Source organism: Platalea leucorodia, assembly GCF_965183815.1.
Source record: "Platalea leucorodia genome assembly, chromosome: 14".
NCBI classification, from domain to species: domain Eukaryota; kingdom Metazoa; phylum Chordata; class Aves; order Pelecaniformes; family Threskiornithidae; genus Platalea; species Platalea leucorodia.
In genome coordinates, this window is record NC_138836.1 from 4,466,237 (window position 1) to 4,481,651 (window position 15,415).

The window sequence follows — 15,415 nt, forward strand, 5'->3', positions numbered from 1 at the left end:
TTATTTTAATGAAATTTACTTTTTAATTTTATAGCAAAATAATCAAAAGTGCTAAATCTGACCACTTCAATTTACAAAAAAATTCTCATGTTTTAAGCTATAATTATACCTCGTTACTTAGGTTAGACAATATAATTACACATTTCTACCTATTTCTATTCAATAGTAAAACAAAATTAATATTAGTTGGTTTAAAAAAAGGGGGAAAGTACCACAGATATTGGGGGGGGGCAGGGCGTTACATAAAATATAAGAATCAGCTTATCGAGCAATCCGCAGTTTGTTTGTTATTGCTTTTTTGGGGTTTTTGAGCTACAATTTTACATCACAGACAATCTGGCCATAAGCTTGTAGTCACTTCAAATGCTATGACTTCTCCCTCGGTCAAATGTCACAGTGTGTATTTTAAGAAGTTCTCTAGCATTTCAAGTCAGTTTGAATTATTTTCTTAGTTCTCACAATTTCCCTTTCCAACATGATCAGCATGTTGGAGAACGCGGTTATGATGATTGCAGTTATGACGACACTGTTTTCTGTGAAGGAAAAGTGTTTTTTCTTCCATCTTGGAAGTCTGCAGTAAGAAAAACATTAAAAGCACTTGCAGAGTTTTTAAGAGTCTTTCTTAATCCATTCTATTTTCATTTCATTTCATTTCCAAAGTTAAATTAAAACCTGCAATCTCTCCTATTGATAAATAGTCAAGTTGACTTACAAAGGTTCTGTCTTCTGTCCAGCTTTCTCTTGGTTGTCTTTAACCAAACAAGGTTCGCTGGTTTGCCACAAGCGCTGTCTGGCTCTCCCGCCTCTTTGCTTTCTTGTTTTGCTGCCTGATTTTCCAGCACACTGCACTAGAAGCCAGCAAAAGGAGTCCTGATGACAAGAGGACTAATCCAAACACTGAGATGATTGATCCGTGGGAATTGAAGCTGTATGCCACAGCAGTAACCACAATGCCGGCTATGAGGATAACCACACCGAAGGGAATGGTGCAGCGGTAACAGGAGAGTTCTGCTCCCCCTGTTGCTGCAGTCAGCTGGCATTCACTGACAAGAGGGATGGTGGTTATCACACAGTCATTGTTGTTACTCTTCTCCGTGCTTACAGAATCAGGATGCTTTGGAGCACCCAGGATCTCTTTAATAGGTTCGTTTGTCATCTTGATTGTCTTGATTTAGTCAATTCTTAGGCTAGAGCAGGCTCTGCTGAACACGCACTGCACTGTGGAGAGAAAATCATGAGTTCAACTAAGAAGCGTTACCATTATGCGACAAATGGGTGACACAGAAGTATCCCACTTGGGATCGCAAACAAGCAGACACTCTGACCCCGCAAGGGTTTATGCACAAGCTTAATTGTAACGCTACTGATTGAGGTGGATCTGAATCAATTGTTACGGTAGTCATCAGCATGTGCATAGGTGCTAGAAAGAACAGAGTCACAGACCAAGACAGACATCAACCTTAAGGTGTTGTGGGCCAAATCCCGCTTTAAGTTACCGCCTAAAGTCAGTATTTCTGGATGTAATTTAGATTTCAATGGCATTACATCTTCTGACGAGGAGGTGAAGTTCATAGGCTGTTGTGGTTAAAAATTCTACTCTTGCTCACACACTTTTTCACACTGTTTCTTTATATGTACACCTATACACACACCCAGATTTGCTCCAATGCACATCACAATAACATGGGCAAGAACTGGCCCAGCAAAAAACAGGACTGAAGAGTGAACGCTTTCTCAAGGCAAGTGCTACTTAGGAAAAAATTTCAAATGGTCATGACTAGGTATGGATGGGGGGGAATGTGGATGAAGACAGTCCCCTGCACTCAGCAAACGCCAGCTGAAAGCTGGTGATCCTACTGTTACAGCAACATCCGTGCCAGACTGTCAGCTTGCCATTTAAATTGGCTTCATGCAAAAGTAATGGGTCCCTTATAAGTCCATGAAACCACATCCATGTTACTGTGTGGGAGGGAGATTTAGAGTCATATTCACTCATCTTAGTTACAGTAGGTTGCTCTCCTCCTGTCTCCGTATCATATACACACGCTCAGGCCTACAGACAGCACGCACAGTTTGATTGCATCTGCATTATGAGGCAGACGAGCTTTTGGCTCCGTGGAGCCCAGTGCAGAACTGGAGTCCACCCGATGAGGGCCAGGCGAGCCCGTGGCTCTCCACTGCGACAGGCTGCCATGACAGACCCCTGCCATCTCACTGGGACTCTGCTGGTGTGGGGGCTGCCCTGGAGTCTGCAGGGAGCCTCTGACAAGGCTGAGGCTACCACGGCTGTGCTGCCTTGGACCGGGCTGTGCGCTCAGTGCACCCCGCCACATACAACAGAGACTGAGACGCTGGGGAACCACTGGGTTTTCCTGCTGGGAGTAGCTCACGGGACTCCTCCACCACTCTCCGGTACGGGCTGTGTAGCTTTTGCTCCTATGAGCAGCATGGTGTGCAGCTGGGAGAACAAGGAAGAGTGTTGGCAATGCAGTAATGCTTTTATCACTTTTATCACCTTCACATCTGTGACTAGGAAGTTAATTGCCAGATACTTGTATTCTCCTTTTCCTTTCCCACCACTCCCACCCTTGTTGCTAAGATATATTCGTCCATTGTGGAGAGCCCTTGGTTTTGTATCTCAGTACCTCATGTAATGGATTGTGTATTTTGCAAGAAAGAGGATTTCACTATTTTTAAACACACACACACACACACACACACACACAGGCTATACTCTGTATCTAGTCAGAGAGTTTGCATCTGAGTTTCCTTGAACCCTAACGAGAGAAGGAAAGTTCAGATCTGGTTTGACAAAGCTTTTGTTCTACTGCTGTGTGGAAGAGTGCTCAGCTCAATATTGTATCTTGCTGTACACAGCTATCTTCAGGGCTCAATCCTGCAAGGGGCTCAGCAGTTACAAGACAGAGTAGCTTTTCCCTCCCTAATGACAATACTGAGCACAACACAACCGCACGGACACTGAGCACAGACACCGACAACACAAGAGGCAATGGGCACAAACTGAAACGCAGGAGGTTCTGCCTGAACATCAGGAAACACTTTTTTACTGTGAGGGTGACTGAGCACTGGAACAGGTTGCCCAGGGAGGATTTGGAGTCTCCATCCTTGGAGATACCGAAAAGCCATCTGGACAGTCGTGGGCAGCCTTCCTTAGGTGACCCTGCTTGAGCGGGACAGGGGGTGGACCAGATGACCTCCAGAGGTCCCTCCAACCGCAACCGTTCTGTGATTCTGTGTGTTTCTGTGAAGGTACTTGGTATCTCCACCGGCAGGCAGGGGATCTGATCAGTGCTTATCAAAGCCAATATATCTGTGCTGACACCTGAGATATCCTAGGTTCTCCTAGGTTCTGTTGCTTTGTCCTTTGAATTCTAATGCATGATTAAGTACTTTTATATCAGTTGAAGCAGCCCAGGAAAGCCACGGGGTTGCTCTAGAGCATCGTCTCTGTCCCCGCATGGATCTGAGCCCAAGTTCTGCATTTTCAATAATGACTTACATGGCAGTGAGGCCCACACTGGTGCCATTATATTGCTGCATTACTTCTCCATAAAACGTTGCAGAAGTTCAGCACAACGGGATAATGTGGTCCCCAAAGGTCACCTTTTTTGATCTTACCATTAGCCAAATTCAATTTGTTCAATATTTTATTATTAAATTTGAGGGAGGAAAAAATTAACCATTTTTCATATAAAAGGTGTCTTAGTTCCAAATACATTGTAATAACTATTCAAAAGTGCAAATACTCTCTCTAACAGTCACAGAAATAGGGAAACTTCCCAATACCTTGAAGAGGCTTTGGATTGGGCTCACAATAAACACGATTATTCTGAAAAACTTTACCATTCAATCAAAGTATATTTACTCCTGTCTCTAGAGTCCTTGTCCCTCTGCTTCAGATACATCCCCAATGAGCATTAAATCTCTTAGACGTCTTGTGGAGAGATTTATGAAGAAAGAAGATGTATTTGCACAGTCAAAACTAACATGACTTTTTTAAAAAAAATCTCCTAAACTACCAAAATTAAGTCAATGGCAAAATACCTGTTGACTTCTGAGGAGCACAGTTCTTGTCTGTAATAGGATGTAAGCAGACAGGCATTCACGTAAAACAAATAAACAAACCTCTGTTGAAATACTGTAAGTTAAATAAACAACGGACCTGTCTGAAGTGTGAGTAAAGGTATTCAGCCCTAGAAAACAGGGCACTAGATCCTCATTGCCAGCAAAGTCACTTCTGACTTATGCCAACAGGTGACTTGGTTCAAGTTTCAGGGTAAGAAATTTAGGCAAAGATACCCTGCAACACCAGCATCCTCTCACTAATCGTACTAGAAGTACTTTCTTAAGGAGCTGCTTTGACTTGGAGGAAGAATGTGTTTCTGCGGCAATCTGTGGCTAACACTGGATAAAGGGCAGAGGAATGTTTTACCCGCTAATAAGTGCAAGTTGAGATTTACTGAAAAGACATGAAACTCAGCAGCATACACACCTACCGGGTCCATGAGAAGTCCATCGTAACAAATCCCTTGGCTCAGTAAGCAGAGGAAGGCTGCTTAAGATGTCTCGTATGTCAATTCAAGGCAGAGTCATGCAGCAGTAAGAGCTGCTCCAGGCTTTGAAGTGTCAGATGTTGCTGAATGATGAATTGGAGGCGACAATATTCTAGCATGGAAGTTTCCTACAAGAAAAGTTGTTGGATATTTGTCAGCTTCTTAAGAACAAAACTCCTGCATGGAAAAGCTCCCGCTGTATGCTGACCCCTGCTCCTAACCTAACTGAAGCAGGAGATGTTCTCCCTCTGGCTGTCCTAGTGGTTTCTACTTATTTTCTTGGCAGCAGCCACCCATTTCTGGCCCTATGTAACATTTTCCTTTGATGATGTGACGTCTCGATGATGAGTGTCACAACCCAGGCAAGCCCCCAGAAAGAGCTAGGCAGGAAAAGGTAATGCACATGAATTTCTGTAGTTAAAAATCTCATTTAACTTCGTTTCTATTGCTCAATCCACCTATGTGAATCAAAGAACCAAATCACAACTCAGAATACTTGGCTTTTTGTCTCTTCTATGTCTCCAGTTTCTTTGAGCAAATAACTTCAACTCCCTGTGCCTTGGTTTTCCTAGCTGTAAACTGACAGGAAGAACATGCTTTCCACTAAAAAACCCTTTAAAATCTATTCTGCTTTTAAAAAACCCTAAGTAATATAATCCCAAAAACTCCTCTCAAAAAAAAAAAGGCAAGCTAACTGAGTCCAAGAACACACTGTAATGAACATGATTCCATTATATTTACTATTCTTCATTTCTGTTACCTAATTTTTTAAAACAAGATTCATAACTCAAATAGGGACAAGGCAGAATCTGCAGCAGGGCAATGTGACAACTCCACAGAAAGCAGAGTGATGGAAATCGTTATCAACTGCAGAAACAGCTGTGAAATCACCAAGCAGCTGGGTCAAACTTATGAAGCAGCAGAGATTTATGTTGCTAATCTTATTCAACACTCCCTTTCTATATGTGCATGGTTATGGAAGATTATTTTGACACTGAAGCAGGAGCTCGTAACCAGGGATGAGAATAAATTCATGAGAATAAGTTTGCATAATGATAAACTTCAAGGGCTTTTTCTAAGTTATTTAGACCATGCTAACATTTCACAACCACAAACATTTACAGGCACAAACTGCTGCTGTTCTTCTCCAGACGATCCTTGGAATAAGCCTGTGACACAGCTAAAGTACATTGAGCCAATTATTGAAGTTAGCTAATTATATGCAAGTCTCCTTGCTCATCTCCCTAACTATATTCTTGTGGACACTACCTAGCAATTAGTTTGACTTTTGGAAAAGTTTGGAGGGAAATGCAGAAAACCCCACACACTTTAGATAAATAATCTAGATTACATGAAAACAAAAGCAGACCTCTGAAACTATCTTGCAGTCAGCTTCCACTCAGATTACAAGAACAGTTACATTTGTTGGAAAGGCTCTTCCTAGTGCAATTGTGCCCCCTAAGCCACTCTGCTAGCATCATTCTTCGAAAAGATTAATTGCTCTGTCAGTAATTTATTTGTACTTGCCTTGACTACATACAGTTTAGGTAGCTTTTTAAAATGAATGTCTTTGTCAAAGCAACTGACTGACAGAGCAACTTCATGCAGACCGGCTTTCTTCCCTCCTCCTTCTTTCCCTCACCACAAAGCTGAGAAGCAGAAACACACGAAATCTATACGTTAAGCTTCCAATATTTTAACTCTGAATCATTTCAGTGTGGTGCTCGCTCAGGAGGCTTCCCACATACTGAATCTCTCCGTGCAAGTGCAAAGAGCTGGTATTTCTCAGCCACTACAATCCTTTCCCTTTTTGCATTTTACTCAGAACCCGTGGGATCCATTGACGTTTTCTGCCTGCAGGCTCTGGACCTGATTCTCTGTATCTTGCATAGTATTTCAGACACCCTTTTTTGCTTATGGAAAATTCAAATACATCATTATGCCCATGTTTCACAGTTAGTTTTGCGTTGAAGTAGCTATGGAAAACAGCGTAAGGAGTCCTTCTGTACTGAAGGAGAGCCAGAGTCCATCTGGAATTCAGCAGACTACAGTAATCCTGAACACAACCCCCCAGCTCTTCCCCACGTGAACGCTCCTGGAAATACAGAACTAGAATTGGTACTCACAAGACTCCAGGATCGGGCCCTGAACCACAGGGGCAGGAGCAGGACCCCCGACACCCGTGCCAACGCTCGGAGCCTCAGAACACCGATGAGTTTCCACCACCAAATTTTTAGGCAATGCAATTACCAGATTCAAGGTCTCGCACCTTTTTCGTTTTTCAGACGCAGTTGGAGGGTAGGATGGGAGTCAACCAAACGCCACAAACAAACCTTTCACTAGCAAAACTTTCAAACGCGTGTGCTAAACGCCGCGCACACCTCGGGCAAACCACCGCGGGTCACGCCTATCCCCGAACACCTCTGCGAGGGCCAAGGGGCGCGGGCAGGCGAGGAAAGCTTTCCGCAGCTCTCTGCTCTACAGCCCGGCAGCACCGAAAAGGCACCGCTCGCGGGGGCAGCCCCGACCGGCGGCGCAGGGAGCCCCTCGGGCTGCCGAGCCCCCGGAGCTCCTGATTGCAATGCTTCATCCCCGGGAAAAGCCCCGTGCCGCACGGCAGCGGTGCTGGAGCCGCCTCGGGACCCGCCGGAGCGGAGCGGCTCCCTGCGGTGCCCGAGCAACCCCATCCCGCCCGCCGGTGCGGGGAGCCGGGCTCCGGGCGCTGCCGCGGCAGCAGCGGGGCCGGAGCCCCCCGGGCACCGAGAGCCGGCGGGGGCGCGGCCGCCGGGAGTGCGGGTCCGGCGGCTGCCAGCCGTGCCGAGCCGTGCCGAGTCCTGCCGGGCCGTGCTGCTGAGCCGGGCCAGAACGTGCTGTGGCACGGGATGGGATGCCGTGCCGAGCCGTGCCGTGCCGAGCCGTGCCTTACCTCCCGACCGCCGGACGGGACTGCGGCGGACACCAGCCCGCAGCAAGCCTAAGAGGGGGATGCAGCTCGCTGCATAAGGGACTGTAAACAAAGTTCTTGGTGAGAGCGAAACAATTAAGGGACCGGAGCAAATTCAGCGGCGGGAGCTGCCGCGGGCGGGGCGGCACTCACCGGGAAGGTCCCGCTCTGGTTTGGGAGGGCGGCCGGGAGGGAGGCCGTCCTTGAGAGGCCGGGCTGGGCAGGGCAGGCTCCCTGCTCGCCCTGCCCTCGCAGTGTCGCTCCTCCGTGCCGGCGGTGCTGCCGCCGCAGGGCTCGCACGCCCATTTCAGAGATGCGCACGGCGGGGGCCACGCGTGTCTCCTGCTCCGCCGGGCCACGCAGCGCGGCGAGGCTCGGCAGCGCACCGCGGCCGGGTCAGCTTCGACACCGGGCCTGGGAGAGCATCTGCCAGCCCTCCCTGCCCGCCGGCACACCGCCGTGCCGCCTGCCCGGCCCCATCGGGATCCACACATCGCCGCGGGTCCCGAGCCCTGCGCGGTGCCAAAGGCGGCAGTGCTGGGCGGTCCTGCGACAGCACGGGCCACGCCGAGATCCGGATGAACTCCTAGCTGGTGTTCAGCTGCTCAGGAATTAACTGAGGAGGAACATAGTTTTGGATGACACCCTTAGAGGATAAAGTTTTATGTGTCATCTAGAAATACTTTAACTGGCTTTTCTATGCTTTAATCACTCATTTCAGCGGAACATCAAATACTACAGGAGTTTAGAGTGGGTGGGTATGGTATGTGTTATTTTTTACCATGATTCTGTTCTTTTCAGACAAAAAGCAGACAAATCTTGCTTTAAAGGCTTGTAAAAGGACATGTTTGAATTTTGCGGTTAAGCTTACCCAAAGTTTATATTTAAAAGGCACTATTTTATCAATGATTGATAAAAGAGCAGTACACCAGATGTATTTAATCAGCCACCCTGTCTCTGAAAGCATGCATGTACTTTTGACTCCCTTTCCAGGGTGAAATCCTGGCCTCACAGAAATTAATAGCAAAACTTCCATCACCTTCACAGGGGCCAGGATTTCACCCTGTGCGTCGTTAAGAACTCCCCAGAGATGGAGATCCTGCCAAGGGTTCATCTCCTCCAGCCCAATCAGCCAGGGGGTTCTGGAAGAGCTCCACAGCTTTATACAAGAAACTGGCATTTGTTCCCCATTTGCTGGTGTTCCCTCCAAATACATCGTCATTTCAGCAGAAATGACAAGCAAACCAGGGAGAGGATCTCTTGGGGCATTAAGTCCGGTCCTAAATCCAGTCCTTCCTAATACAGGCAGCCGTGCCAGGTAATATCTGTATTAAACATGCCGAGTTCCACCTCAAACCAACTGGGTTTCCCACTCCTCCTGCTGGAAGGCTGTGAGCCTTATTCTGCTGATGTCTAGGAACCTCAATATTGTTTCTAGCTGGACGTATTCATAGGCAATTACACATGGATAAACAAGCCTTTGGCTGAAATAGATCTTCTTTCTTTTTGCAATTAACCCTCTAATGTCCTAAGAGGTAGAAATCAGACTCTCAGTCTTACTTTCGATCAGCATTTTTTCAGATGTGGCCTTACCAGCATTCTGCACCTAAGTGCAAGTATTCTCCTGCCTCTACCAGAAATACTAACATTTCATGATTATCCTCTGGTTGTTCAGTATATCTGGATTTTTCTCCAGTATCAGTTCCATTTATCACTTTATATGAGAAATTCTTGCTGTTAGCACATATGTGCATGACCTAAATTTCGCCCCATTCCTATTACATCAATTCCTCTCTAGTCCTTCCAGTGTAGTACTTGGTCCTCCTATGTTGATAGCAAACCTCCCTCCCATGCTTACACCACCAACAGTTTCACTAGGACATTCTTACTTTTCCATGCCAAGTTTATTACTGAAAGTATTACATAAAATATGGAAAGTATTACATAAAACAACTCCCAATACTGATTTTTGAGGAACTAATCTGAAGAACACATAAACAAGCATTGAAGCTGAGCTTAGAATTCACATGTTTCTGTACAAATAAATGCCCTAACAACAGGCTAGAAAGTCACGCTCTCTTCTAGACCGAGCACAATTGTAACTCCTTTTTGTGAAGCAGAAAAGTTGGGATGGAAAGTGATGGGAATGGTGTCTCCCTCTAGTGCTGAGACATCAGGGGGCTCTCCCCTGGAAGGGTGGGTTTGTAGCTCTCGGGCACGTAAGGGTCGAATACAACTTGGGCAACACCCCTCTGGCCTTTTAAAAAAGGGACGAGTGACTACCTCTGCCTTTTAAGGTCCTGCTGTGTTCCGAGCATGACTCTCCAAGGATATAAGGAGAGAAGCACCAAACATACCCGAACCAGCACGTTTGGCACCTGTAGAAATTCAGTGCAAACAGCTGAGGAAACTTCAGGACTGAGCAACAGCTGCAGTGAGGGGTTACAGGTTCACAATTTTGGACTGCCATGCTTAAATGCTACATAGTTCCCCTTTAGGGCCTGCTCTAAATGACAAAATCTCCTCCCTGGGGCCTTAACACAGCTGCTTCGGAGGAGGTGCAGCCCAGCGGCTGGGACAATAAGCAAGAAGCCTGTGCGATTCTGGAACCCATGCAGCCTATTGAGAGAGCAGAGTTTTACTCCCGAATTGAGCAATGCTGTTGCTCTGCCTACTAAGACACACTTGCAATACTTCATGACTTCCTTTGAGTTTCTAACAGTCTCCTGGGCCTTAACAGCACAGCAAACAGTGACTCATTAATCTGGCAAAGTACAACCATTGTGGGCTCCGTATTCAAGTAGTTTTTCTTGCCTTTTCCCTAACCCTCCACTGAATTTTCCTTTATTTCATCCCTAAGCCCACACATGGACACAACACGCCAGCTGATTATATTTACTGGAACTTTTAGAAAGCATTCTTTCAACATGTTTAATATGTTGTAATTTGTCCTTATCATGTCATGCAGTGTAAGTGTTTTGTGATGGGGAATGGAGTCCTTAACAAAGCCAGTTAAACCAGAGAACCAAATCATTTCACATAAAATGCTGTAGCTGCCCTCTCACTGAAACGGTTTGCAGCTCAAGGGAGTTCAGCGCCGTTGGCCGATAGCTATGGGAACCACCCGCTCCGTGCGTAAGCAGGCTCGTGAAATGGAGGTGCTTGTAACGATAGCGAGAAACTTCTTTGGTGACTAGGAATACGGAAAGGAATTTTCTTTGAACTCCATTAGATCCTACCAATACTTTGGTCAACATCAGTTATCCTGCTGTGCATTTGAACTTTGTTACTGCCCTACTCAGCTTGCACTTAATCTTCCTGCAGTGCTGAAGAAGACGGGGCATCTGGAACTGAAAACAATTATTCTTATCTCCTACTGCTTTCATAATTACATGAAGTTCACATTTGAAAAGCTGCATTCCTATGTGGACACGTGCTTTTAATTAATAGAGGGATGTGCCACATCACCAGAAACCAAATCCTGAATCTTGCACAAGTCGGTTACAGAACCTCTGGATCTTTAGCCGACATGGCAGCTTTCTGGCTGAGCTAGGAGGAAGCCTGGTAAATAACCACCAGACAATGTAATTTCACCATAACAGTGCTTTTCGTTAGAGACTATTGCAGCAGGATCCAGCAGATTCAGCTCAGATTTAAGTCAGGATAGGAATGATCTCTTCCCCTGGCTCTGCAGAGGGCTTTTCTTGTTTTCCCACTTGCACTGAGCACCCCAAAGAATTCACAGGGCACAAAGACATGAAGGCAAATGCAAAGAGCTGAAAAAGTGAATTGTCCAAGCTCACCTGCAGCAGATGATGTCAAGAGAGATTTTGTATCTTGCTTCCCTGCTCTGCCAGTAGATACGGCATAAAGAGCACACACTGTTCCCTCTGCAAATGTCAGTCTAATGAATATGGAGCATTTCAGCCAGTTGTAATTGACTCTCTAGCAGTAGAAAGAAAATGATGAGCTTTCAGCTAACCTGCACAGGCCATCGATTGCATTACTTCCTTCAAATCAAAGCTTCTCTGTGGGCTCTACACGGCTTGGGAAAATTGGTGAGAAGGGAAAGAAAGTGTTATGGGGAAATCACCATTTGCCAGTGGTGTTTAATGGCTGTTGATGCACAGATATACAGGTTTATGGTCAGAAGAAGCCTTCAGATTATCTTAGTTGACATCCTGTGTAACACAAAGCATTCAATTTTACATTCAGTCCAAGATCTGTACCATGAAACCAGAATTCTCTGCTCATCTGAAGCATATTTTTTCAGAAATCCATCCAATTAAGAGATGGAGAATTTGTCTTGCCAATTCATTCAAATGTTACTATCTTCACTGTAAAAAAGCTATGGTTTATTTCTAATTTTTCTAATTTCTTTATGCTAATTTTAAATCTTCTGGCTTTTACTCTGTCTGATGAGTCTTTCTTTGTCCTACTCCACTACAATCCGTGGGACTAAATTTACACACAAGATCTATCTAAAAAGCTGCATATAGCTAAAATACCCAGATTTTCTCCTACATAATAGATGACTTCTGTGAAATATTAACAGTAAGTCAAGTGTCTGACCTAAAGGGTAGTTACGAAAGACAAGGAAGAATTATTGCAGTAAGACCCGTTCTCACTATTCCCACAAAAGAGAGCTTTTCATACGCATCATCTGCTTTAGCATCACATGCTAAAAGAAATGTTTAGAAAGATTTCTACATCCATGTAAACAGGTTAGGAAAGTAGAGGGTGTGGTAGTGACAACTATTTGCCAAATCAAGTCAAGATCTAAACAGCCTTGCTTATCTTTTGAATGAGTCATTTTAAGTCATGCAGATAATAGTGCAATCTCTTCTTTCCTACAGCAAAGTTTTAAAATTACCCCTCTTTTCTCAAGGCCAGGTAAATAGGTCGCACCTCACAATCTCCAGTTTATTTGCACTGGGAGTGCGTTACTTTCCAAAAAAGCTGTGGCTAAAAGGTGTAAATCAAACGTAAACATGGCCAAATGGGTCCTGATACCAGGAGTCCAGCGTATTAAAAACTCTTTACCAAAGATAAAAATATTTGGTATTAGAAGGCAGGAAATCAGCAGAACTCCAGTTATTCTCTGAATCCTCTTCTATTTGGGTGGAGCTCTGTTGAAACTCAATATAGATATAGTCATAGTCTGGGGTTAAATTCAACGCTATGAAGAAGGCGGATACAAGCCAGTCTTTAATGGCCACTTAAGACCTCTTCTGACAGCTCAAACAGTGCACGTCTTGTGCTAGTTCTTTGCAAAAGAGATGATTGTCACTCTGGGTGCCCCCTTTCTGCCTATATACTTGGGCAGGAATATAAAATATATAAAATATATAAAATAAAATATATAAAATATATAAAATACATAAAATATCTCAGTGCAGCAGACAGGCTAGATTTTCTGCATATTCTAAGAGTGTTGAAAAAACAGATTTGCCTTTGACTGACTCAGGAGAGGAGAACAGAGTGCCTTACACATGCATGTCTGTGGTGGGGGATGCTATTGTTACTTTTCATCTTTCTGGATGAAGAACTTGCATCTTGCAAGCTGCAAAAGTCATGAAATAATTTGTAAGAAAGGTTTTTACATAATGCAGTCAATAAAACAACAGTAGCAGAAGATTATAATTGGTTTGGCTGTGTATAACACAAATATGAATGTGCATACTGTATAAATGGTGTGTCAGGACTATTCAGCACTTTTGCAAAGTTTTTGGCATGCACTAAGTAAAACGGAATGACATAAATGTCTGCAGAGCAGTTGAATCCATCAAAATCCCACATCTTTAGTTCATCTTCAAGAATTTCTCAAAGTGCACCAGTGCCACACAGAGACAGACGCAGGAAAACACAATATAGCTGGTAGCGCTCTCACATATGGATACCCATATCCAAAATAAACACTGAAAATCATCTGGAGCCTGAAAACATCAATGTAGTATTCACTGCTGTTTTCATTTCTGGCCACATATGATTTCCTGATGGAGGAGTTCTCCAGTTTATTGGTTTGATTCCACACCATAGAATTCAATGGATTACTCAGCGTTGATTTCAGTAGCAGAAAGGCTAGGTGCTAGGGTGGAATTAATACAGATTATTTCCATTCTAAAAAACAGGTGGGCAATTTAGGTGCATTAATCCCATCGATCATCCAGATCAGCAAGTTTCCTTGAGGTATCGTTTCCCACTGAAAGCAGCAGCAGCTAAATACCTAAGAAATACTAAGTATGTGGGTCACGTTGTGGGCACTTTTGAAACTCCCCCTCATTGCCCTAGAATAGTAACCCTCTATTTTCATTCAGTTAGTATTTAGGTCCCTGATCCATGTGTGGGACTGGATCGTGCTGTATCTAGGCTGCCTTGGGTAGCTGCGCTGAGGCTTCGGTTCATGTTCCCAGACCCAGCTGCCCTGAAGCAGTTGCTATCCCACTGCCTGTTGGGGCAGAGCTCTGGGAAGTGAGTCCCTGCTGTGTCTGAACTCACCCCAGACTACAGCCACGCTATCTAGTGGCGCAGATATCAAAGGGTTTGGGTTCAAGGTTTAGCTTCTATCCGTAAGACAAGGGCAACACATGGACATCCAACTGATAAATAATAACACTTACATAAACATACATGAAAATGGAAAATAAAGTCCCTTTTCAGAACTGTTTGTGCTTTCTTAGTAATCGCCACTCCTTATTTACCAAGAAAAAAGGTCACACAGTAATGCGTTTTTTGAAAGTTTTGGTCCCTAGAGTAGCCTTGTGAGATAAATCTTTTTCCATGAGAGTGCTGGGGGGAGGAGGGAGTGGCCAGGCAGCTGTAGCCAACTTACAACTCCGATGCCATGTAGACAACCATATAATGAAAAACATTTACCATAAAACAATAGGCAACGCTGAGCTGTGATCACTTTAGTCCTTTTGCACAAACAAGGCTCTTTAAAAGATCACGTAATCTCACAGGCTCATTTACAGGCATGTGTCCTTGCTGCATGTTAAACACCAACCTTTGACTCACAACTCCTTTTTCAGACTGGGTGAAAGTCATCTCTGTACAAACAAGAGCCACAAGCTCTTTCAGTCTCACGTGAGTCCTATTTCAGAGCATGAATGGGATTTAAAAGTGAGACAGAAATCTGATAAAATTGCTGCAAAACTACTGTTTAAAGACATATTTCTGCAAGATAAACTAAATCAGTCTCACAGATCATCATACTCCATTTTGAAGACCAGATCCTCAGCTGGGTGAGCAGCACAGCTCCACTGAAGTCAGCTTAGCTCAGCCAAGAATCTACTCATAAGGGTTCAGTAGTAAGAAATGTATTGCCATCATGTTTTGGAGAACCAGCTGGGCTGACTGAAAGCACGCTATTGTATTTCACAAAGAACACGAATAAGCCAAAATATTTTATACGTACTGTATAAATATTAATAATAAAAGGTCATAAGACATGTAAGGATACTACAAAAATAAAACAAAAGAACTGGAATGTTTGCCTAGCAGTTTCACTGAGGAGGTGAGAGCAGGTAATGTACGAGCAGAGACTTTCCACCATTAGTGATGTTATTTTAGAAAGATGCTACATGTCAAATTCTGGCATCAAATCTACATGCTGGGGGGAGGATCGTGAGATGCCATCCTGCCTTCCGCCACAACTCTCTCTCCAAAAGTTTTCTGGGCTGTGCGAGGATGACACTCAGCCTATATGTCCAAACCAGAGTCAGCCAGAAATCCTCATGCTCTGCTTGCAAACCAATTGACTGGAACTGGAAGGGACAGCTGACATAAGTGAACTCTTTGTCAAAGAAATCAGCCGCTTGGCAGGGAAGCTAGAAAAAGCTCAATTTTGCCAGCCTTGCACAGAGGTTACCACCAAGTACACTGGGCTAGCGTTGTC

The 15,415-nt window shown here is 44.6% G+C and overlaps 1 protein-coding gene across 1 annotated transcript; it reads right to left on the reverse strand.

The window, feature by feature from the left end:
• Positions 1 to 751: 751 nt before the first annotated feature.
• On the reverse strand, positions 752 to 4,596 carry TMEM100 (transmembrane protein 100; the record flags this gene model as incomplete). Its single annotated transcript, XM_082326400.1, has 2 exons — positions 4,518 to 4,596; positions 752 to 1,218 (listed from the first exon to the last, which is right to left on the reverse strand). The coding sequence occupies exon 2, from the start codon at positions 1,154 to 1,156 to the stop codon at positions 752 to 754; it is 405 nt and encodes a 134-aa protein (XP_082182526.1). The 5' UTR covers positions 1,157 to 1,218; positions 4,518 to 4,596.
• Positions 4,597 to 15,415: the final 10,819 nt, after the last annotated feature.